General features: G+C 43.3%; 1 protein-coding gene across 1 annotated transcript in view; it reads left to right on the top strand.

The window, feature by feature from the left end:
- DDAH1 (dimethylarginine dimethylaminohydrolase 1) overlaps positions 1-22,480 on the top strand; it is a 46,028-nt gene extending 23,548 nt beyond the window's left edge. Inside the window, exons 2-6 of the mRNA XM_072343175.1 lie at positions 9,822-9,921; positions 11,053-11,126; positions 11,724-11,843; positions 20,886-21,029; positions 21,464-22,480. Of these exons, the coding sequence (XP_072199276.1) occupies positions 9,822-9,921; positions 11,053-11,126; positions 11,724-11,843; positions 20,886-21,029; positions 21,464-21,580 (555 nt within the window). The 3' untranslated portion in view covers positions 21,581-22,480. The remainder of the gene's footprint in view (positions 1-9,821; positions 9,922-11,052; positions 11,127-11,723; positions 11,844-20,885; positions 21,030-21,463) is intronic.
- The last annotated feature ends 986 nt before the right edge of the window (positions 22,481-23,466 follow it).

The following is a 23,466-nucleotide window of genomic DNA, read 5'->3' as shown; positions in this document are numbered from 1 at the left end:
CACCTTCCTTTTAACTTGATAAGCTGCTGAAGCGCAAGATAAACAGGCTAAAGAGAAGATCGTAATCTTCATGCTCTGACCCTGCAGACTGTACACATTTCTGCAGCCTTTTCTCTTCGCTGTTGTGTAACTATGCTTAGAGCTCTTTTTGCCAACCAAAATGGATAAGAAAGAAGGTTTCCTGCCATTCCCCTCAAGCACTTACCACTGGTAGTGCATCAAAAGCATTCAACAAACAGGAAGAGATGCGTCCTAAAAAATACTCTAGCATTTAGAATGAATATAGCCATCATCGTTTTTCCAAGTTTCCACTTCACTGCTTAACACACAGATCCATACTTCTATGTTGTGGAGTTGCAGCAGCAGCAGATCCAGGTCCCTCATACTGAAGAAAATAAAGTCTCTGCTGAGTGATGTATGCTTCTCCCTGGTTTTTCCTGGAAATAACCCTGTGGTGTAGAAGAGTGAATGTGAAACTCTCAAACTCTTTGCCTTTCTTGGTATATAATGAGGAAGCTTAAGGGCTCCTTCATCTCCAGGATGCTGGCAGGCAGCAGTTGTGCTAGGTGCTCGATGCTGCAGTCATGTTTATTCGTCCTTACACCAGCCACTGCCAGCAGTCTCCAGTTGCTTGCCCTGTGGCGCAGGCATCATTTCCCTCCACCCAGGTTAGGTTGTCCTCTTGGGCTCAGCTGCCCAACACAGCAGTGTCATCCTCCCCTGGAGCAAGAGTCGCTCCCAGCCCTGTAGTTGAAACCTAAACCAGACACCAAGGAAACATGCTTTTCAGTTCCTCAGTGGCAGAAAGGCATGGAGTGGTTTTCATTTAACTTTTCCGTGAATTACCCTGCTCCAGCAGGAAGCTTGCTTTTTATTTGCAGTGTGTCCTGCAGGTATGTGTGGGCTCTGGCATTGCCTTTGTCTGGAAGCACTGCTGTTACAAGCTGTTAGGTTACTGCCACACCTCGGGAGGGTTTGATAGCAGCTGGTGAGCTAATCGTTTCCATTTTGTTATGATTTTATACATCTCAGTTTTTCCCTTTATTTCTACATAGCGGTGAGGTTATGTAGCACAGCAGGAGGAAAGGAAAAGCCATCAAGCAGGCTGGCTGAAGTAGTGACACCGTCTCCTGCATTGTTGCCTCCTGGCTGTTGCCTCCTTGGTCGTGCTGTGGCACTGGACTCCACGCAGTCTCATGGCACAGCTCTGAGTAAGAGACCTGTCCGCAGAGCTGAGGTGTGACGGCACCCAACTCATCAGCAGCATCACAGCCATTCTGCAAAGCATGACAGCATGGATGTGGTGAGCCTCAGGCACCTGCTGTTTCAGGTACAGGAGGTGTGATTAGGAAGTGTGGGTCATCATATTTGATTAGCCCTGTACAGTTTGGCTCTGTTCTTTTTGAATCTGCTCCTCTTTTAAAGTAGCTCTTAATGAGTAATATCATAGCTTAACCACTAATTTCTAATGCGTATTTAAAAACTCATAGGAAGATATTTCCCTTCCCAAAGTAACTGTTTGCAAAGCTGAGCAGTGGGGTGTTTGTGAAACTGCATCTCGTGCAAAGTGAACAGAATTATGTACATGAAAGAAGACAGCTTTGCTCTCCCTGAAGGAAGGTGACTGGACCAGGAATCTCATAAAAAGCATTTCTAAAAAAGCTTTTATTAAATAGATTCTTTAAAAAGGTACCCTCTATGTAGCTTTTGTCTTGCTTTTCTTCATTTTTTTGCCACTGTCTCTGTACATTTAAAGCGAGCATGATGGTTTCCCTTTGTTTAAAATCCATTAGTATTTTATGTTTGGAATGGGCAAAAATTTCCTTGTACTTTCAATTGAACATGGTATTTAGCACTATTAAAGAATATGGCCTCAGGATTTGAGAAAGTAGGTAAGAGTTTGTTTGGGGGGGAAAGGAGTGCCTGCTCGTGCCCTGGAAGTTGACTTCCTTGCAGGATCACTGATATTGGCATTTTTGCAGTTATTACACAAAATGCAAAGGTGTGTCCTGGGGGTATTCTGACCTCGGTGGGGCAGGCTTTCATCCTATACTGCCTGCCCAGGTTTCAGGTCCTGTGTTCAGGTTTGTGTAGGTAATAGTCAGATGGCAACTTCCCTTTCTCAAGTACGTAGAGATCTGTTATGGATAAATCCACTGTTCTGGATGTTTTGTTGCCTGTATGTGTGCAGTTAACCCTCAATTGTGGGAGTGGGTGATGAGAGTGCTGGTGGCCGAGGCTGGCGGTGGCTTTTGGGAGCCCTGGAAAGTTGTGCATGGGGGGAGGGTTCCTACCTCATAAAAAATGTGCTGTTACAGAGGGCACGTACTGACTACTGGGTTTTCTTACGTGCTCTTTGTTTCAGTGCTCGCTGCTTTACGCACGTTTCCTCTCAATCGCTGTAAGCCTCCAATGGGCAGTCAGTGTAAGAGCAGCATGTATGGGGCACTACCTCTGTCAGCCTGAGCTCAAGGAAGAGCAGCCGGAAATGGGTAATCACTTTTGCTTGCTGTAGATTTTCCTTTGAAGCTGAAGAATTTGTTGAAGCTTGTCAGTATTGTATAACACCTCTAGAGGGTATTTTCAGGTTGAAGTGTCACTGCTTGCACCGTGATGTCCAGTTCGTTCAGTAGATGACTTCTAGTTTGCTTATTGGTACTGAGATGTATTGATTTTGATTTCTCTGGCTGGTTGGTATGTCTTCTAAGATTTGATTCTGTTTAGAGTATCAGCAAATTTCTGTATTCCTACTCAGATGTTGCTTTTATTTCTAGTCAACAGGACATTCCTGGAACTAGTTGAGAGAAGGAACGTGGTCAGAACTTGCATTTTCTGCAGTTGTTACATTTGTCTGGACACTACAGGGCACGCTTGCAAGATACATTAGTACTGCTAAAATAAGATTGTCCTCAACTTCTCTAAAAGCATGAATGAAACCTTGTATTAGAGAGGGGGAAAGCTCTGTGTTAGTATAATCTCTGCCCGTGGCCTTGTTATAAAATAACAAGGGATGTTTCTCAGTGAAAGGCCAGTTACTGTGAGAATGTGAGGTGAATAAAAACGTTTTCTTTGCCTGTGAAGATGGTCGCTGTTCCTCCAGCTGGGCTGGCTCCTGGGACTCTGCTTCTCCTCACTGCCCATTTTCGGCATATGGCAGCATGGACCTGGTAGCCACCTCTGGGTGTTCTCTGCAGCTCCCCAGCTGACAATGAGGTAGGAAAGATCTTCCTGATGACAGTCCTCTACCATTCGTGCAACAGAAATCCTTTGATTGCAGGAAGACTCAGAGCTGGATGGGAACAACAGCCACCGGGCCCTGCTGGGTCGGAGCTGGGTGGGAGCTGCTTCTCAGCAGAGCAGCATTACTTAATATAAATGAAACTCCTAAATCCTCTTCCTAGAAGGAGGTGGACATGCTTTTCAGTGTTAAAAGTTACAAGATTTAGAGTCCTCTTGGCAAAAGGATATGCTCACAGCAAGATCAGAAGGCGGTAGCAGGCTTGCCAGCATCTTGGCAATTAACTGTGAGGAATCTCAGTAAATTCTGTTTTAATCCAAAATAAACACTCTTTGAGGGTCTTAAGAAGTCCTTTATTTTCTTTTATAAAATTAAGATTCAGTGAAGATGGGAGGAAATGGATTGCTGAAATGAAATTGTAGACAAGACCCAAGCTGACAGGGTGCATGGGAGCCCCAGAGGCTGCTTTTCTGCAGAAAGCCCCAGCGGTATTTACTGCTGCATTCAAACTGTGAGCACCTCTTCAAGAGGTTACACACACATACCAAAAAGAAAAAAATAAAAAGTCCTGGTTGAGGTATAATTATTTTTTACTTCTTTAGGGTAGATTTTCCTTTAAAAAGAACTCCCTACCTTAAAATAAGCAGAGTATTATCCTTGCCAAAGATCTTTCAGCCTCCTTAGAATAGGGCATTTAGATGGCCTGGGACAAAGTAAGCATCATGAATGCTTGGTGTCAAGTCGTGAACAAACGGCACAGAAACAGTAGTACAGTACAGAGTGAAACCTGACAACTCGGTGTTAAAGGAAAGGAATGCTACTGTATGGTTTGATTGTGATCAACTTATCTTCAAGTGGGTTTATTAGCAATTTAATAGAATATTGGTTATTCAAGAGCCATAATAGCCCCAGCTGAAATGTCCCTTCTGCTCGGCTTTCCCATACCCTGTGGAATGAGCAGAATGTGACAGTCGAGCTTTCAACAGGCTTCATGAATTTTAAATACTTTTCAGCTGTGAAATGGGGCACATGGCATGTGGTCAACAGTGGACAAGGAGCTGGCAGCCGCTGTGGGTATTATGGGATATTGAGTGTCTGGGAGATAATGAATGCTTGGCTTATCCAGGTGCATTCTTGGCCCACTGTGCATGTCCAGGCAGAGTGGAAGATATTTCTCTGTGCAACCTTTAACAATTGATCATTTTGTAATTGTAAGCAGAAAGTATTTAGAACGTTACTTTCTCAGCATGCCAGTGTACGACTTAAATTTCATGTCATCATCTTTATCCAGCAAAATCTTCACTGTTTTTCAGTGACAATGCATTCATGCTGCTTAAACTTTTCCACTAACCTGATTTTATGCCTAGCAGATCTTAGTGAGCCTTTTTTTTTAATTTATTTTTATTTTCTAGTGACTTTAAATCTCCATCTTTTTAAGCAATCTTCTTTCACTGTTAACAATTTACTTCTGATTGAAATTATTTCTACTTGCTATGGGTTGAAATTTCAGCCTTTTTCTAGCAAGTAAGCAGCTTGCTGACTCCTGCCTTGTGGGAAATGGTGCCCCTACTTTTCAAGTGTTTTAAGAGAAAGGGCAGAAATTTGCTGGATTTGTGGTCATTTCACTTACATTTTATATCTACATATACCTATTTTCATGGCTGTCATGAAAAAATGCTTAAGACAACCAGAGGGACCACACAGAGCCCCTGAGTGGGTGGAAAGGGGAAATCACAGAATTGCAGGGGTTGGAAGGAACCTCTAGACATCACAGAGTCCAGTACCCTGATAAAGCAGCTTCCCTACAGCATGTCACACAGGTAGGTGTCCAGATGGGTCTTGAATATCTCTAAAGAAGGAGACTCCACAGCCTCTCTGGGAAGCATGTTCTATCTCTGCCACTGTAAAGTTCTTCCTCATATTATGTGGAACTTCCTATATTCTGTTTTCTGGCCATTGCTCCTTGTCCTATCACTACACACCACTGAAAATAGTCTGATCTCATCCAGTTCAGGTATTTATAAACATTGATCAGATCTCCTCTCAGTCTTCCCTTCTCTAGCTGAACACAACCCAGGCCTCTCAGCCCTTCTTCATATGGGTGCTGCTCCAGGCCCTTTATCATCTTTGTTGCCCTCCACTTTCTAGGAGATCCCGAATCACTTGTCAAAGCAAACTGCAGTTCTTCAGCTGGCACAGCAGGTACAGGGTGTCCTTACCAGGTTGTTCTGGGGCCTGCTTGCTGGAACAGAGCTGATGTTATTTGTCCTGCATGTAGTGCTTTTGTGGTTTGAACTGCTTGGAGGAGCAGCACTGGAGCATCTTCTTGTTCCTCTGCTTCCCAGCTAATATCCCAACAGCCAGGGCCATTTCTGGTGTCAGCAGAGAAGGGACCAAAGCTGAAAGCAGGAGATGGAAACTCTTCCATAATCCACATCCCACTGATTTCTGAGATCAGTATACACTATGTATAGGGGTGTGTATCTCACTTAAAGCAAGAAAACGACCAATTTTTCTTTTCAAAACCCCTCAAAACTATTACAGCACTGCTTTATTTTCTTTGAAGCCTCTGCAAGCCCAGAATGGCAATGCTTATCATCTGCAGGAGACAGACTTCCCTCATCTTGCAGCCGAGCAGATGCAGACAGGCTAGGATCTGGATCGTGACCAACACTGGTATCTGGTTTTGCAGAGCTGAAGTCTACCCTTTCCTGGCCCCAGATTTGTCCATCTCTATTTATATTCCTCACTCAGAGACTTGCTGAAAAATGCATTATATATTGACAGTGGCACTTCATGAACTTAGAACTAATGGCTCCAGAAATAGTCACCTCAGAGATATCACAATCTAACTTCTACATATATTGGGTCTGACATTTGCTTTGCATAGCTATAAATGATAGTTTAAAAGACAATGAAGTGGAGACTGAAACCCAATAATTGTGTTTTACCACGCCAGAGAAAATTGTGGTGAATGTAAAATTTCAGGAGACAATGCAGTAGTGTTTCTTGGGCTGTGAGGCCTTTTAGTGAAGGCTGTGCTCTCCAGAAAACCAAGCTGTTAGCACTTAAAGCTGAACTCTGCTATTTTAGAAAAATAATTTAATATCTGATTTGCTGGATGATCTGAAGCTCTCTCAATCTCTCTGCATCTTTTCATTTGAAACAGATCTGTAGACGTCTTCCCCCTTTTACTGAAAACTCAGAGGTTCAGAGACGAAGGCAGATGGGTAATTGCAGTTGTTAAGGAATACTTTGTACCATGCACAGCTTCTGCCCAAATCCAGCAGTGCCTCTGCATTCAGTGGCATCTTGGAGCCTTGGGAAAGCCATGCCTATGTCCCAGCACTCAGCCCAGGTGTTAACCAGGCAGCTTTCCTGCTGGGGTGCTCTTGCTGGAATGAGCCCATGCTTTGTAGCTCATTGCTGGGTTCGTGCCTCTCTTGCAAAGTCATTTCCTTGTTTCCACTGTCCTTTGAAAAGATCGTTTCCTTCTTATTGTCAGTTGCGTGAATCTCATAATGTGGTTAGTGCACAGAATACCAGTAAATAATTAAGGAAACAGCCTTCATTTGTGCATCAAATACTAATATAGAGAAGGAAAAATCCCGGCACATCAGTTACAATAATTGGTGGAACCAGCAGTCTGGAGAGTAATGAGCTCCATTTGTAAAGCACGAGGAAATTAGATTCTTATAAATGTCAAATGCAGTTATTGTCCTCTTTCCTTGAAACAGAACTGAGCTGGCTCAAGTCCATTGTCTCTCCATCAGCTTTGTTATGGATTAGACACATCCCGTCTCACACCAGGAATGTGCTTATTAGAAAAAATATCACTACACAAAGCATACAAGCTTTAACACTCAACTGATGTACTAATGGGTACATTTACAATAAAACCCAATATTGTGTTACAAACCTTAAGCTGACCTGAGATAATATGATACAGAAATCTTAAACGATACAGATGAGTGTTTTCTTTGTGTGCTACAACTCTGACTACCTGCGGTTTTATTTTTCAAATAAGGGAGATAGAGCAAGGGAAGGTGACTTTTCTTCTTGTCTGCTTTGAAAAAAACAAAATAAATGGTAAGTCTTCCTCATTGTGAATATGTTTGTTCATGTCTAAATACTGAATGTATTTTACTGTTGTCTCCTGGGTAGTGTGGCTTCACAGAGAACTTCGTCTATCCACCTTTTTCACTTTTCTCCTGGGGGAAAAAAAAAAAAAAAAGCAAGGGGTGGTTGTTTGTTCAAAATCAAAGCTAACTCTGTGAATTTGCCTTTCTTTCCTTACAAAATCCACATGCCTTAAGGGTCCTTGCTTCATAAAAACATGTATTGCTTATTTTGGGAGAGTGAAATGCAAGGAGGATAGATCGAACCTGTTCCCTACTTCCCTTTTTTTAACTGCAGGGTAGCAATCACTTGTCCCTCATTAGCTAGAGATGGCATCTTAATGCTTTGTTTGGGTAGGAGCTGTGTTGAAAGTGACACAGTCCTTCCTGGTTTTGGAGTGCTTTCCCAAAGGCTTAAGGATGGAGCCATGCTTTCAGTTCCCTTTTGTAGTAACGAGATACAAACTCAAGCAGCTAGTGTGGACTTCAGTAGCCATCAACCCAGTCACTCAGTGATGCAGTATGCTCGGTCTTCAAGACAGTCATGTGTCTTTGGTGGCAAACATCTACCCTGAACGTGCTGCATGGGAGAATCTACTCAAGGCTGCAGCATTGCTCTAAAAATGTCATGGTAGTGATGATGCCACTTTGTGCTTTCCCTGTGCAGGTGACTCAGCTGTATGCAAAGGCAGAAGGGCTGTTCAGCTTTGGTTTTGTTTTTCCAGAATTCTATATTTACAAATTCTCTTTCCCCAGCAGTCTTTTCAATAATGTCAGGTTTTCCCTCCAGTCTTCTTTGTGCTTCTTTTTTCAGTACTGCTTCTACTGAGTGAAGATTCTGGTGTTGCATGTAGAACGAAAAACAAACAAACAAAACTAAAACATGAAAAATATAAACAAATGAGAAGAAACAGTTACTTGAGACTTCTTTTTTATTTCACACAAGCTGCGGATATTGAAAGATGTTTATTCCTAGCATGTGTCACCAGCTGCCTGAACATTACTTTCCAATTAAGTCTCAGCATTTCTACTGGTTGCTTAAAAGCTCTGCAAAACATAGAGCCATAGATGTGAATCCATTAACATTAATGTTGTTTCAGAAGTTAAAATAAGCACAACTGTTGGAGAAAATCATCTTAAGCATCCTATGTATGTATATCTTCAAAACCTGGAACAATCACAGAGCAAATTAAACCAATTTTCTGTGATTCTGGACAACTTTCTAGATGTGATAACTTTCCTTAATATCTGTGCTGCAGCTGCGTCAACCTCTGCAAATTAAATAAGGAAACAATTCAAGGCTTCTCTGATGTAGCCTGGTGGTTAAATTGTAATCAGCATCTGGTAATTAAAATGTATGGCTGAAATGAGAAACCTCAAGTCAGCATTTACCTTCCATTATCCTTATCTGCCAGGTGCTTTGCTCAATTGGTTCTCCAAGAGAAGGTCTGCTAACAGCGTGCAGCTGAAGGCTGTGTGCACAGGGAGCTGCAGGTACCTTTGTGTGCAGCACCTGCCTGGGGATGCGCTCCAGCCCTACTGACTGTGCCCACCTTCCTATTCTCTCACTGCTTCCTACCCCCTGTAAGCACTTACCTCTGCTGAGGTGCCCTGCTGGCTGTGTCCTGGTCACCTCTTAGGGCAGCATGAGTGTTTCACATTGCAGTGTTGTGGTCTGTAGGTGCCTCAGACAGATGGCTGGAGGCCTGGCACAGATGGACATGGCTGTGTGTACTTCTCAACCACCTATAGCAGCGTGTTACAGAGAGAATGAAGCAGTCTTTCCTCTTTGTTTGTGTTGGTAACCAGGAATAGCCAAGGCATGTGGTCAGTTGTTATACAGGTCAGAGTGCGGTGGTGGTCTGTGGCAGGATGCTGAAATGCCTGCTGCATCCTGCAGGTGTTGGGGAGGCTGCACAGGCCATGTGCAGGCAGCAGGCAGGGGCTGAGGCAGCTTCTGGCTTGGCAGCTGCTGGGAGCTTTCTCTTGTGGTCTTTTGATATCAGAAGAAATCTTTCTGGTGTCAGAGAGCACATGTAGTTCTGCCTTCAGTGCATTCATCAGCATTCTTTAGGTGGCCTAGGGACCTGCCTTCAGTGTGGAAGAAGGAGAGAACATTGCACCTCTGGCAGTGCTCTTTCCTGCTCAAATCTAAGGGACAGGCATATTCAAGAGAGAGTGTTGCTATGCAGGAGAACTGGAGTTAACATACATTTTGGACCCATTCTCTCCTTCCACTGGATGTGGTTTCTGTGCAAAGGTGATGGCTCAACCCTGGCTGCTTGGCACCCCATCTAGGAGGTCTGGGAGCTGTGGTGGGTGAGGGATGAGGGACTCTGCTGTCAAGATGGCTATTGGTTTGTTAAAGAACTTTGTTTTTTATTAAAGATACATATTTCATGTAGGTTATTTTAAATTTTTCAATGATACAAGCAAAACGTGCTCTTAAACTTTTTCTTAAATAGGTTGAAGCCATGAAGAGAGTACTAGAAAGTCTTAACCTCAACATGGTAGAGATGGTAGATGAAAATGCAACCTTGGATGGTGGAGACGTCTTATTTACAGGTACAGTGTAGTAAATTTGCTGTTTAAATATTCTGTCTGCCTAGAAGACAGCATGTTATCTGTTGTCTGCATAATAAAGTGTTGTTCGTATGGCTTGTTAAATCACTTGTTTGCTAAATGTCACGTAGGTAGCAGAGAGATTAATTTTCAGTGCAGCCCTCAATGTCCTGTCTAATGCCTGAATAAATGAAGCAGCAGCACACACGGTACAAAGAACAGTACTGTGCATACAGATTTTATTTTAGCTTGTAAAGTGCCAATAAGAAACATGCTTTCAATAGTCAGCTGCCTGCAGTTGTTTCGTATTTCTTATTACAAGCAGCTATGCTCACACAGACTCATTTTCAGGAATTGTGAAGCTTGATGCAGGCAGTTGTCACTGGTTCAGTGAATCAAAAACAAAAAGTGCCTTTTAGTTTATGGAGAAAGCGGCAGAGTTGCCTGCCAGATGTCATGCACTAGACAGCTCTTATGCATGGTTGACTTCAAGGGTGAAGATACTGACAGTGTTTTTTGTGTCATTAAACCCATTAGGCATTTTCTCACTTCAGCTGCATGTACGCTTGCTCCCACCTGTGCCGAATGAGCCTGTTCACTCTGATCAGCATCACAGCAGGCTGGCTGCTTGTCTTAGGTCACAGGGGGACAGGGAGGGTCCCAGAAGCGGCAGACTAAGGAGGAAGGTCTTCCTAATGTGGTGCAGGTCCAGTGCCGGCCCATTTCCCCTGGAGTCTGAGAGTGCCTGCAGAGCTGCCTGGAGGCCAGTGGAGACCTCAGAGGAAGGGGGGAAGCGGTCTGACAGAGCTGCACTAATCCAGCCCAGCTGTTTTCCTGTCTGACTCCATGAGCACTGCAGGGCATTAGGAGGGGAAGATATTTGTGTTTCCAGCAAGATGTGTTGTGTGGAAGAAGATAATTGCTTTACATTGTTAGCTTGGGATTGCAGGTTGTGTACTCCTCAACTGAGTTTTATTGTTCAGCTTAAGAAGAGAAAGATAGGAAATTTTATCCATTAGTGGTTGCCTCAGATTGCCTCTAAAGTTGGCCTGGCTTTGGAATTAGTTTGTTTGACTGGTGCTGCTAAAAAAAATAAAATCTGTTATTGTTTCATTCTTTGTTTTTTCATTCTAGGCAGAGAATTTTTTGTAGGCCTTTCCAAGCGGACAAATCAACGTGGGGCAGAAATTCTGGCTGACACATTTAAGGTTTGTAGGTTGATTTGTGCTACAGGAAGTATAAGCTGTCTTCTGCTGAGCCAAGTGAAAAACTGTACTGGCTAAAACACTTGTCATACTTGTAAATGCTTTTCTTACTATTTCTTTTTAAAGAAAGTAGAAATTAATGAAAAAATGAAGAAGGTTAAGCATCGTCTGACATAGTATGCTGAAGTTGGATCTGAAATGTGGAATTGTTGCATAAAAGTAACTTGGGTAGTGGGAGGCTGAAAGGATATTGACATGTTCTTAATGTTCTCATCTGTCAGCACGTTGTTCTTAATGCTGATCCCTGGAGAGTTTTTATGTACGTACTGTTTAATTGCAGATTGTAACGTATTGCCTCACAGCTGCAATAATAGTATTGTTTGAAATGTGTTCTGGATTTTACTCCAATACACAAGATTAGGCAGCTGGTCCAGAGGGGTATGACTGTATGAGCAGTATAAGCAGTTGACACTGTGCTCTGGGATACACTGCTATTGTTAATTTGTAGAGAACACAATTAATTATGGAACGTCTCAATATAATTAAGGAAATAGGACAGCTTAAAAATATTTATAGCACCCATTTTCTGCTCCCACACAGGATTATGCTGTCTCCACAGTCCCTGTTCATGATTCTTTGCATCTGAAGAGTTTTTGCAGCATGGCTGGACCAAACCTGATTGCTATTGGGTCAAGTGAAGCTGCACAGAAAGCACTCAAGGTAAAAGCATACCTTTAAACAAGAAACTTTGGTCAGTTTTTAGTCTCTGCTCAAGGATGTTGGATTTTTAAATATGTATGGATTGATGAAAGAGGAAATTGGTGTGTACTTTGTATGTACAAGCCAGAGAGAATGTTTATGTCAGGTAAAAGAACAGTGATATTAATTTAGCTCAAGCTACGTACATTAGTTTATAAAATGGAATACGAGGGTTATTATTTATTCTCCTGTTATTTGAAAGTGACAATTTGTTGATAGGAGGGAGGAAGAAGATATCATCAGAGCAGTAGGAGACATTGGAGCCACCTGCTCTAGAGGAATGTGGAGCCCATGGTCCTTTGCAACTCAAACCACTCTGTGGTTCTGTGTTTACTTCAGATGTTGCTGTGAGAACATGTGGCTTTTAAAATTGCCAGAGAAGATGTAAAAGGTATGGCAGGAGGAGGGAGGTGGCTTGGTCCCCGTTGTACAAATGGTCCATGTGTGCATTTTTCACGGGATGAAATAATTCCATCACTGCAGCCATGGGGGTTGGGGGCCAGAGCTCCCCATCCCTCCACCAGGTGGCTGCAGAGTCAAGATCCTTTCAGTTTGCTTTTTCTTGTCGGATCCCATCAGGCTGTCATAGCAGTGTGGTTCCAGAAGAAGGTGGGGAGAGCTATCTGCCCGAGCTTTGCCCTTCACAAACAGTTCTGTTTGAACTGAGGTTGTGAATCTGGGTCTCTTTACTGGCAGACTTGCTAGCCAGTAACAAACTGTGCAGCAGGTCAGCAATGTGCTACCAGTGTTCATAGGAATGTTCATAGGAAGTACCCATTGCTGCTGTAGTTTGTACTGAGCTCACTGCATATGTTTAGAGCGTTTTGGAGATGTGGGCACAGAGGTGCCTGAGGCCACGAATCTCATTATATGTGTAGGTAACCTGAGAGATCAGCATCTCTGCTCCTGCCCAATAGCGTAGCTGCAGGCACTGATGCTTTGCAGCAGAAACTTATGCTGTGGCACCAAAACAGCAAAGTGCAGCCATGGCTTTACCTGACATGAAGCTTGAGGGAGTTTGTCTCTGTGATACAGACTGGGTCCTGCCATCCTGTGCTCTTTGTTTTGAGAGGCAGGTAGTCAGAGTGCATCTGAAAGCATTGGAGCTTTATTTTTTTAATCAGAGCTTGCCTTAAAAGGTTTAGCCAAAATTTACTTATTGATGATAACAGTAAGTCCCACATTTTCAGCTTATGATTATACTGATTACTTTGCCACTAAATAAGAACGTAAATACGTGCGTTGTTCTTCAGTTTTGCAAGAAGCCTCAGTGATGCAGAGTCATCGCGAATGTGTGGACAGAATCAGCTGTGTGTGGGGAGGGGTGGAAGTAGCTCTGCTTAGCTGGAGTGAGAAAGCCCCCTGTAGTCCTTTCAGTTGAAAGGCACCTTACGCAACCTGACTTATGTCTGTTGCTCTAATTATAAGATAATTATTTTAGAGAACAGGAATGCCATTGGTGCCCAACGCTACCAATCTGAATCTGTGCCACACAAATCTTTACTATGGAAATTACATGTAGCTCTGATATTAAAATCACTTCATCCTAAAGAGCTTTGGAACCCATCCTGCAATTGTGGTACATATACCTCTTTGGTTTCTGCAAGCTAGTGATACGTGCTACTTTAATACATCTGTAATTGTCTGCAAGATGGAAGCCTGAAAACCTTCTCATTCTTATTGCTGTGCAGAGATCTTTTCTTGAATACTTACCTACCAGTTTTCATAAATTCTCTTCATGGGCGTAATCCTAGGGCTTTACATTTCCCAACAGCATCATTTATTCCATCAGAGCCCAGCAGAGACTTGTTGTTTGTTTTTCCTTCCCTCTCTTGTGACAGTTGAAGATTTAAGATGCCTTAGTGCCCTGCAGAGATAAAGCCAACGTTTCAAATCTGCTCAGGATCTCCCCTGCTGGATGCTGCTTGAATTATGGAGAAGAGGAAAGTGTGATCCTGGCTGCCTTAGATTTGCAGCCTGACAGCAATGAGGGAATAGGATAGCAGCCTGATTGCTCAGATGAGCAATGAATGTGAGCGTAGGGAGCCTCCACTCAAACAGGAGGACAGTCCTGTGGATCCCTGTGTGGCTCAAATTGGCTGCAAGTCTGTTTGTTCACTTGAACGTGCTGTGGAAGTTACTGTCTCATTAGAAATCACTGCATGAATCTCTGGGAGTACATTCCCAGCCTCTGCTCTGCCCTGAGGAATTTATGACAAATGGCTTTGGTTGAAAAGGTCTGATGTTCCTGATGCCGTGAGATTGATTTAGTCTGGGGTGGAAAGTGCCCTGCATCTTTCCCTGTGAAATATGCACTATCCCAGATATTCAGGCTCAGGCTCAAAATACCTCATGAGCAGCAGCCTGATGGAGTTTGCAGATATCCAGACAACCCTACTCTTGTATAGTGTTTATAAACATGAGCAAAATTCAAGTACAATACTGGTTGCTCAGAGCTGCAATTTGAACTTGAGCCAGCACTAATCTGAGAACTCATCATTCTGATTGAGGCTTTTTGCACAGCACGGCTAATCATGTTGCAGTGCATAAATGTAGCTGTTGTAGCCAAAAATATTTTTAGGATAAACCGATGAAATGATGCTGATAACTAGCTGTCAAGTAGATACCACCATTAATCAAGGTACAGTGGAAAGCAGATTTATTTTGAAGAGGATGTGCTCGCTAACAAGATAATCTAGCAGTCTGTTGTTTAAAAAATATATCAATTATGCCAGTTTTCAGTGTATTTCTGTGCATCAGAGACCGAGCAGCATGTTCACATGTGCTTAGGGATTGCATTTGCTCACATGTTGTGAGCTGGAGTTCTCAGAGAAATTGTTTGAAAACATGTAAGTAATACATCTCCCTCGGAAATGCTAGCAGTGGCAGTGCTGTGTATTGAAGCTTTCTCCAGTTGAATTCTTGCTTTTTGACCCAAGTGATTTTTGTATTTGTTCACGTAGCTCTGATGAAAGAATATTACAAAGAGTGATCAGTGTCTTGCAACCTTGTGGAAATAAAACTGCAACCTCTATAAAGTGCTGATACTGAGAATTAACAGCTACTGCCTGGCTTTTGGTCGGTGAAGGGAGTGATGGCAGTGCCTGTCTGCCTCTTCTCCAAGCCTGTGTGGCCCTGCTGTCCTGGGGCTCCCTCTGAGTCACCTGGGGCAGCCCTCAGTGTGGCTGTTGTAGGAGATGCTGTTGGGAGCCTCTCCTTGGTGGCTGCCATTCTGCACTGGAAATCCTGCTGAGCACGAAAGGCATTTGAGCTGCTTTTGAGCACCTGTGGTAGTTATGTTGGTTTTGTCTTGCAGTGTTTTGGTGGCCAACATGTGAGCTGTTGTGCTAGGCTAGACTAACATTTATATTTAAAATAGGGGCTCTTTGTTCTAAAGGCAGCAGTTTTTCTTGATTGTTCTTACCATTGCAACTCATGTATCTATACAGTTCTTTAAAAATAAAAGAATAAATGACATCTGGTGCTCAGGTATGGCAGAGTGCAGTTTATCATGAGTTTAGTGACGTGTGTGTAACAGAGAGCCTTGCCAGTGAGCTATAAAATGAGTGCACAGAGTTTAGGATTATAGAGCACATGCTAGGAGCAGGCAATAAATCACAAGTGACGTTCTAACCATGAAATCCTCTTCAGGCTCTGGCAAGTATAGAATATTTATTTGGGCTGCAGCTGAAAAGCGGCACTCGAGGAAACTTGGTGAAAGAGAGAGGCAAATTAACTGCAGAAAGTACCGTGGCCTGCCTTGCTTCCACATCTGAAACATTAGCTTCCCTCTGCTATACACATTTAATTCCTTCTTGCAGTTAACCCCATCAGTTATTCTGTAGCTGAATGCTTGCCATGGCTGTTGGTCAGATAATGCTTTGGGGAGGGTTCTGTATCCTTGATGGGGCCATGAGCTTTCCAGAAGTGTCATATCTGGGCTCCAGTTTTGTGGTGCTGGAGAGGCCAGGCAGTGGGCATGGTGCTGCCAGCATGGCTTGGTGGGAGCCAGCCAGTCAGGTTGGGGTTCAGCAGCAAAGGCAAATTATGGGATTGCATGGAAAATGGTGATGCAGAATCTGCTGTGAACTGGAAAGGCTGTGTCGGTGTCCCTCACATAGTCCTGTTGGCTGGCACATGTCCCTCTGCTTTCCTTGGTGAGTAAGGACTCGGATGGTGCTGATGGCACTACTTTCAGCTTAGAAACTTGCCTATGGCCCAAACCATCCTGTCCCCTCACAAGTAGCTCAGTAGCAATCCCAGAGAATCTGTGATGTTCCCCGTTTCAATATCTCCTGTTGGGGGCAGTGCTGTTCATTCATCTCCTGAAGTATTCCCCAGAGGACATTATTACAAATGCAACTCCTCTGTTTTGACAGAGGCCAAGAAAGGCTTTCCAAAACTGCACTGTAAGCATAAAGGAGAAGGAGATCTCTTTTGGGCAACTAGGCCCTTGGTCTATATCCAAAACTGTGATCACAGCAGGGCTTTTAAAGACTTGGGTACGAGAAGTTGTTAGAGTGTTGGCAGAGTTGCACCCTCTCCATGATTAAATGCCTTTTGTTCTTACTGTGGCTTGGCTTACCCTAGTCTTTGCAGTGTGCCAGCTTTAGGAAGCAGAGTGCTGTTAGCCTACATTGCAACAGGGATGCACTACCTGCATATGAGCTATGGAATTCTTGGTTCAGCTGCAGAAGCACCTCTGGAATGGGCAACTAAGTGAAAACATCACATTTCCCATGTGCTTACAATGCATCCTGTATCCCTGGGCAGAACAGAAAGGCTCATCCAAAGCTGCTTTTGCTATTGTCATAGAATCATAGAATTGCTCAGGTCGGAAAAGACCATAATGATCATCAAGTCCAACCGTTTGTCTGTACAAGGGCTTTCTTTTCTAGTAATGCAGAAGTTAGCACAAACACATTGTCTCTTATTTCTCAAGAATTCATCATGTACCTCTGCTTATTCCCTACATGAAGTCATCATCCTCTATTTATGATATCACAAAGGGTTGCTGTGGAAATGATTGCTAATATTAATAGTCCAAAGAGGACGACTTCAGGTAGGGAATTAGCAGGAAGTGCAGATGAGTGTGGATGTCTATGTAATGCTGCAGCAAAGAAGGTAGTGAAATCCAGAGAACAGCTGACAACCTGCTCCTTAATATAATTCAGAAACAGAGACGTCATTTGCTGCTCCCAGCCTTATAGATAGGAAAATTAGTCAATGTATAAGATTCTGAACATTTTCCTTTAGCTCATAGTTGCTCACTCTGTATCAGGTCCTGTGAGACGTTGCATACTTTCAGCTCCTTCTGACTTTCCATTACTTCACAACTGAAGGGTTTAGGGTGTCCCAGAGGACACAGGTCTTCACTGGGTACCGTATGGCCTGCTGCTTTATAAGGCAACTCTTTATGGGCTCTTTTAATTAAGGTTGGATGTTGTAATGAATTTCTTCTGTGTGATTGAGTGTCAGTGTTGTTCAGTTTGCAAACAGGCTGGAGAACTTAGTCTTTTGGAAATTCCAGACTCAAAAGTGTACTTATAGAATAGAGCATGCTGTATTAGATTGCTTGCTTGAGGTGAGGCAAGTGTCCCTTTAGCATGTATTTTTACCACCAGTGAGGCTGTGTGTCTTGGGCAGCTCATGGTTAGCAGGGCAGATGCGTTCCTCTGACAGGTCTGATGTGTGAGCAGATCAGTGGCTCTTCCAGCTCTGCCCTCTGGTCTGCCTCTCTGCCTGCTCGCCATCGCTGTTGTCACTATGTGCTGGGAAGCTGTGCAGTCTGCATTGAGCCACGGTGCGCGGGCAGACTGGCATAACACCCCTCTTCAGCCTGACAATGATATTTTCCTTCCCCGGTGTCAATGACTTCTCCAGACATGAAGAGGCAAACTTGAGGAACTGAAGAAGCAGAGACAGGGCATTCTTCACCTGAGCAGATCCTGGGATGGCAGTGAGGGGGCAGAGCATGTGACTGAGCCTGGCCTGCCTTAGAAGTGCATGTGGTCATCTCAGCTCTACTGAGATAATAGGCTCTGAACACATACACATTTTTCCTTCATGCATAATGCTGCTTCATATTTAGGATTATTTAGCTTATCCATTACCTCAGTTGTCTGAGGACACACTGTAAAAAAAAACTATAGGAAAGGCATTTTAGGCTATGCGAATGACTTCAACATAAGGAAAGCATGACTAAGGGCTGAGAGAATGTGCAATGAAAATTACCCTCTCCAGGCTGAAGAAAATTCCCAGAAAACTAGGCATGCGGGAAATGCCTGAATGTTAACATAGCTGGTCATACAACGCATGTGGGCAGAAAGCCAGCCTTCCGCAGATGCACTGTGCAAGGGCTACAGGCTTTGCAAACTGCTCATTTCCCAAAAATGTGTACTTTGCAGGAATTGTCTGATAAAAACTAAGAGCCTTGCTTTTATCTCTTTCTCTGTCCCGGAGTTCTGTCTGGCCAGGTGTATGTGCTCTGTGACTTTTTGCCTCGGAAATATATAAGTGTACGAGTATTTAAAATAGCCTGGTTGCATCATTTCTGCACATTTCTGCTTTGTTCGTGGACTCTCTGTGGCGCAGGTCTGGGGTTTATTGCCTGTGCACACTCTCAACAGATTGATTTTTGAAATTTTCCTTCAACATGCAGACGTTGTTAAAGCAGAGATGAAAGCTTGCATGTCTGATTTTCTTCACATCATAAAAGGTGAGGAAGAGAGAGCAATTTTCTGTTGTCAGAATGCCAGTTCTGCTTTCTTACTGTGATACTGTAGCAAGCAGATCCCATCCACGCTGCTGCAGCTGTGGATGCAAGCTCCCATGATTCTGTGTCTTGGTTTCTTGCTCATTTTTTCTCTTTGCTTATTTCTAAATTAATTTAGCCACCACTTTTTAGCTTTCTAGTCTTGAAAGCAATCCTTCCAGCACACCCTTGCCATCATCTGCTCGGCTTCCTGAGGCTGGTTTGTATTTCCTGCAGCACAGCTAGGTCCTTGCATTTGGTCTTCACTTCTGTTTGCTGAGAGTATTCCTAACTGAAACGTTTTATGGAATGAAATGAATGGGAGATGTGTCCATACCCTTCCATTTGAGGATTCATTCGTAATTTCTTATGGAAATGTTATCCAGTGAGTCAGTACATTTCTAATGAACGAGCTGTTTTCTATAGAAAACCTGCAGTACAGGATTTATTTTACCAACAAGGACTAGAGAAAGCACAACTTTCTGGGAGCTGAGTAATCCAGGCGGTGGATTTTCTTCTACTGCTGCATACATTTCAGTGCAGGTATAATAAAAACAATTCCTTAATCTAAATTTAAACGGATTATGTCAGGAAGGAGAGGGAAGCTGCGGGCAGGGGACGAGTCAGCAGGCTGTTACCAGGGAGAGCAGCAGCAGCTCTGCCAGCGTGTCACCTGCTGTTGAATGCCTGCAGCATCAAGGAGAGCTTGAACAAATGCATCACGGCAACGTAACGGAAGCAAATGCATAAACAGGGAAGTCAAACACATGGAGTACAGTAATAAAAGCACATCCGGTGAAGTAAAGATGCAAGGATTGTGCCTCAGTAAAGGACATCAACCTTTTATGGAGGTAGATGAGACCTTGGGAACTGAGGATAGCTTCACAGTTTAAGAAAGAACAAGAAATGATAACACTTCCTCAAGAATGCGTGGTATTCTCCATTACCAGTTTCATGTTCTCCATGGGATGTGGATGACTCAGACTTCAACATGAACAATGTATCCCGACCTAGAAAGGAATTACAGTAGCAGTATGCATGTATGTACTGCTTTGGTACTTCACAGTGTGTTTTAGATGTAGTTGTTTTAATTAAGTTCTATATGGTATTTCTTATGAATGAGTAGTAGTACAAATTACTGATACTTTGAAGATAAATTTAACTGTGCCACAGATCAAAGTCTGCTGTGTAATGTAAATCTGTGGGGTTTTGCTGAGAATGGTAAGTTCCCGTGAAGAATTTTGTTAACAGAATAGTGGTTTATTTTTAACATAATGTTAATGTGAGTACTTCTAATCTGAAAAAAAGACTTTTATTTCTGTTTGCATCTTTGCAACGTGTGTGGGAACGTAGGAGAGCTAGGAGGGAAACTGAAACACTTGAGTTAGCTTAGGCTTTGGGCAGAGCCAAAGCTTCGGGCTTTGTTCACTTCTGCTTTATTCTAGGTCTCTGTCAGAGAAGCTGGTATAAAGCTGGAATGATATAATGGGGAGTCGGGCTTCTTGTCTCCAGGCTTTTTCCATCTTTACTAAAAAGTTGAGCCTAATCCAAAACTTGGGATCTCAGGCTTCTCATGTGCTGAGAGTCTCTGTCTCTGAAATTCCAGCTAGGGTCCAAATTTGTGTATGAGCCCTATATTTATAAACCAACCTGCTGAAAACCACCAGCTCTGCTGTTCTGACAAGGTTATTGTGTTGTCCCCTTGGGAACGAGGATTAACTCAGACATGTCATCTCACTCCCCAGCACAGGTGCTTGGTGAAAGAGTGACTGCTTGGAAAGCAGAAACAAGGTCCTTGAAAAGAGTTAAGATTGGGCTGATATCCAAGTTGGGAACCATTCTTGTCCTGTTTGTGCTAATTCATACTCATTTGATGAGTACTGAATGATGGCTGCTTTTTTCAAAGGTGGCTGAGCACCTCTAGTGTCCATCCATGTGAGCAGGAGGTTTGCATACTCAATGTGCACTACTTAAGTAAAAGACCCCACTGACTGTCCATTGGGCAGCCTGCTTAATCCTGCCACTTGCAGGAACCATTTGACAGGTTTTCTACTGCTGTTCTGGGGTACAGTTAGTGGATTCTTCCTTGAAGGCAGAGATAAAAGGAGGTCGCCTTACTTGCTTAATAGCAAAATGGCTCTTGGCTGACTTGGCAATCGTACTTAGTGCTTTTTTGAAGGCTCTACTCTTGCATTTATTTGTCCCACTACAGTGTTTGGTCAATAGTTGTACTTTGTGTCTCCCGGCAGACCATGCAACAGATGAGCGACCACCGCTACGACAAGCTGACAGTGCCTGACGATGCCGCTGCAAACTGCATCTACTTAAACATTCCCAGCAAAGGGCACGTCCTGCTGCACCGAGCCCCTGAGGAGTACCCAGAGAGCGCAAAGGTGAGGGATGTGCTGGGGGCAGCCAGGAGACTGCCAGCATCCCAGCATCAGCAGGAGGTGGCTGGGAACTGAAATTCAGTGCTTTACAGAAAGGGTGACATCCTGCCGTGTAAAATATCAGATGGCAAAAGCTTTCAAAAGGTGGGAGGTCTGGGCTCTGTGTGTGTCTCCACTGATTTTGTTTGTCTCCTGTGCCCCGGTGCTGCTTCTGCCCAACTAGAAGCAGTAACGATTCCCTTGATGCGGTGTTAATGTTTGCAACCCTCTGAGGACCGTAGCCAAATGGCCACATACACCGTAAAAGTTAGCCTGAATTACAGTGAGAAGCGTGGCACCCACTGATCAATCCGTGCCCACTCCATATACTCAGGGAAAGGGGAAACAAAGGAGGTGTCAACAGTAATAATTCCTGTGCCATTTCCTTTCCTAAACAGGTTTTTGAAAAACTGAAGGACCACATGCTGATCCCAATAGCCAACACAGAACTGGAGAAAGTAGATGGGGCACTCACCTGTTGCTCTGTGCTTATTAACAAAACTTCAGAATTATGAGTTTACAGCGTCCCTCCCTTGTAACTGGCAATAATGTTACACACAAGGTAGACGAATCTGTATCCACACTTTTATTGTTTTTATTGACAATCTACTGTACCACTGTGCTACTAACCCTTGTTTACAAATTTTTTGCTTTGTGTATTTTTATTATGTCCTTGCAGATGGTATTTCAGGTGGATGTATGCTCTCATTGAGGGGCACATAACTCTGAAGTGTGTTAGTCCCGTGGGCTGGCAGAAGACAATTATAATGGCTAACTCCTAACTTTAGCAATCTAACTTACCTGTGTGAAATTTTTAAGAAGACCAACTAATTCTCAACACTTCAAGCACCTCTGTTGTCTTTGCACTGCTCCCTTCTCCTGTCTTTTTTCTTTCTCTTCCTTGTTCTACGCCTTTTATTTCTTCAGTCTTTCACCCCTGTTTTCTTTTCACTTTTAATGATGCAAGGTTTCAGTGGGGATGGAAAAAAATTCAGGGGACTCATGAACTTGGTATCTCCTGTGGTAGAGAAGCTGGAACAGTGGGCAGTAGTCTACACTCACTGTCTCAGCCATATCACATAGCTGCTGCTGGGCATTGTTAGTTTCAGATGCAAGGTAGCGGCTTTGGGAAAAGCCTCCTCTGACAGGAGCATTTGAAGGCAGTATCTGCCTGGGAAACTTGGATTACATGAAAAGAAATCACAGTGCAGCCACACAGAACATCTCCTGCAAGTTCAGGTCACGTTTTGCTGCTAATGCTGCGTTTTACACTTTGGTGAGAACAGAAGAGGAGTTTTCTTTAAAGGCCAGGTCCTGGGGAACGCTTGGACCACAAAAATGAAAAACTCAGATGCTTTCAGTAAAGTTGAAGCTCTAAAAAATAATAATAATAATAAAAAATGTGGGCTTTAAAAATTATTATTCATTGTTTGCTTTTTTTTTTTTTTTTTTTTTTTTTTAGTTTGTCCCTCCTTTTTGTTGTTGTCTCCTCTTTTGAAGGCCACATACTAGCAAAACTCAAAAGGAAAGGGTGATAGAATGAGTTGAAGGACAGTTATTCCTGGATTATGCTCATGAATAAGGGTAGCTATTGTTTCCTGAAAGATTGGCATGTGTAATATGTCCTTGGGGTGGTTTTCCTTGGAACAATGACCATCTTAATTTTTAATTGCATGAATATTTACTGTGGTATTCAGTTAAAACAAATATATTTTTTGTAGCAAATTCCACAACATGTTTACCCACTGAGTCATACTTTTTTTCACCACAGTGAAGCAGAGCATACCCCATTGTATTCACATGCTTCTTGTTAAATCATTTGTAAACTACAGATGGAGAAATTCCCAAACAGAGGCAGCAGTGGGAACTCTCCGGAGGTTGACAAACAGTCAGAACATGTTATCGACTTCCTAGGCACCTCCTCCACCTTTCCTGAACCACTTGTGGCATGGCGCTAAGGTTCAGTCGGAAGTGAGTGGGGAGTCAGTCTGCAGCACAGCAAATAAGCACTAACCAAGCGCGTACTTCAGTATCCTTTGGAAACCTGCGTGCTTTTCCACACAGTCATAAGGGAAGAAACACAAGTACGTATATCCGTAGGTACTCCACAGTGCATCTCTCACCTCACCGAGCAGTAATGTGGAGCAAACATCCTGGCAGCCACCAGGATATTTGTCTCATTGTCTGCATGCTGCAGTGACAAGAGGCATCATGAGTGAGGACAAAGGTGAGCAAATGAAATGGTTCTATGGCTGTGTGCTTTCCCAGAGGATCCTTCCAAGGTTTTCCCTTTGACTGCTCCATTCCCATACACCATCATTTCAGCCTGACCCACATGATCAAGCTCTAAGGATGTAAACATTGCAGTGGGAAAGCTTTCTCTCCTTCCCTTGGTGCTTTT

This window comes from Excalfactoria chinensis, chromosome 8, assembly GCF_039878825.1.
Source record: "Excalfactoria chinensis isolate bCotChi1 chromosome 8, bCotChi1.hap2, whole genome shotgun sequence".
Lineage (NCBI taxonomy): Eukaryota > Metazoa > Chordata > Aves > Galliformes > Phasianidae > Excalfactoria > Excalfactoria chinensis.
This window is presented reverse-complemented; position numbering and strand designations above follow the sequence as displayed.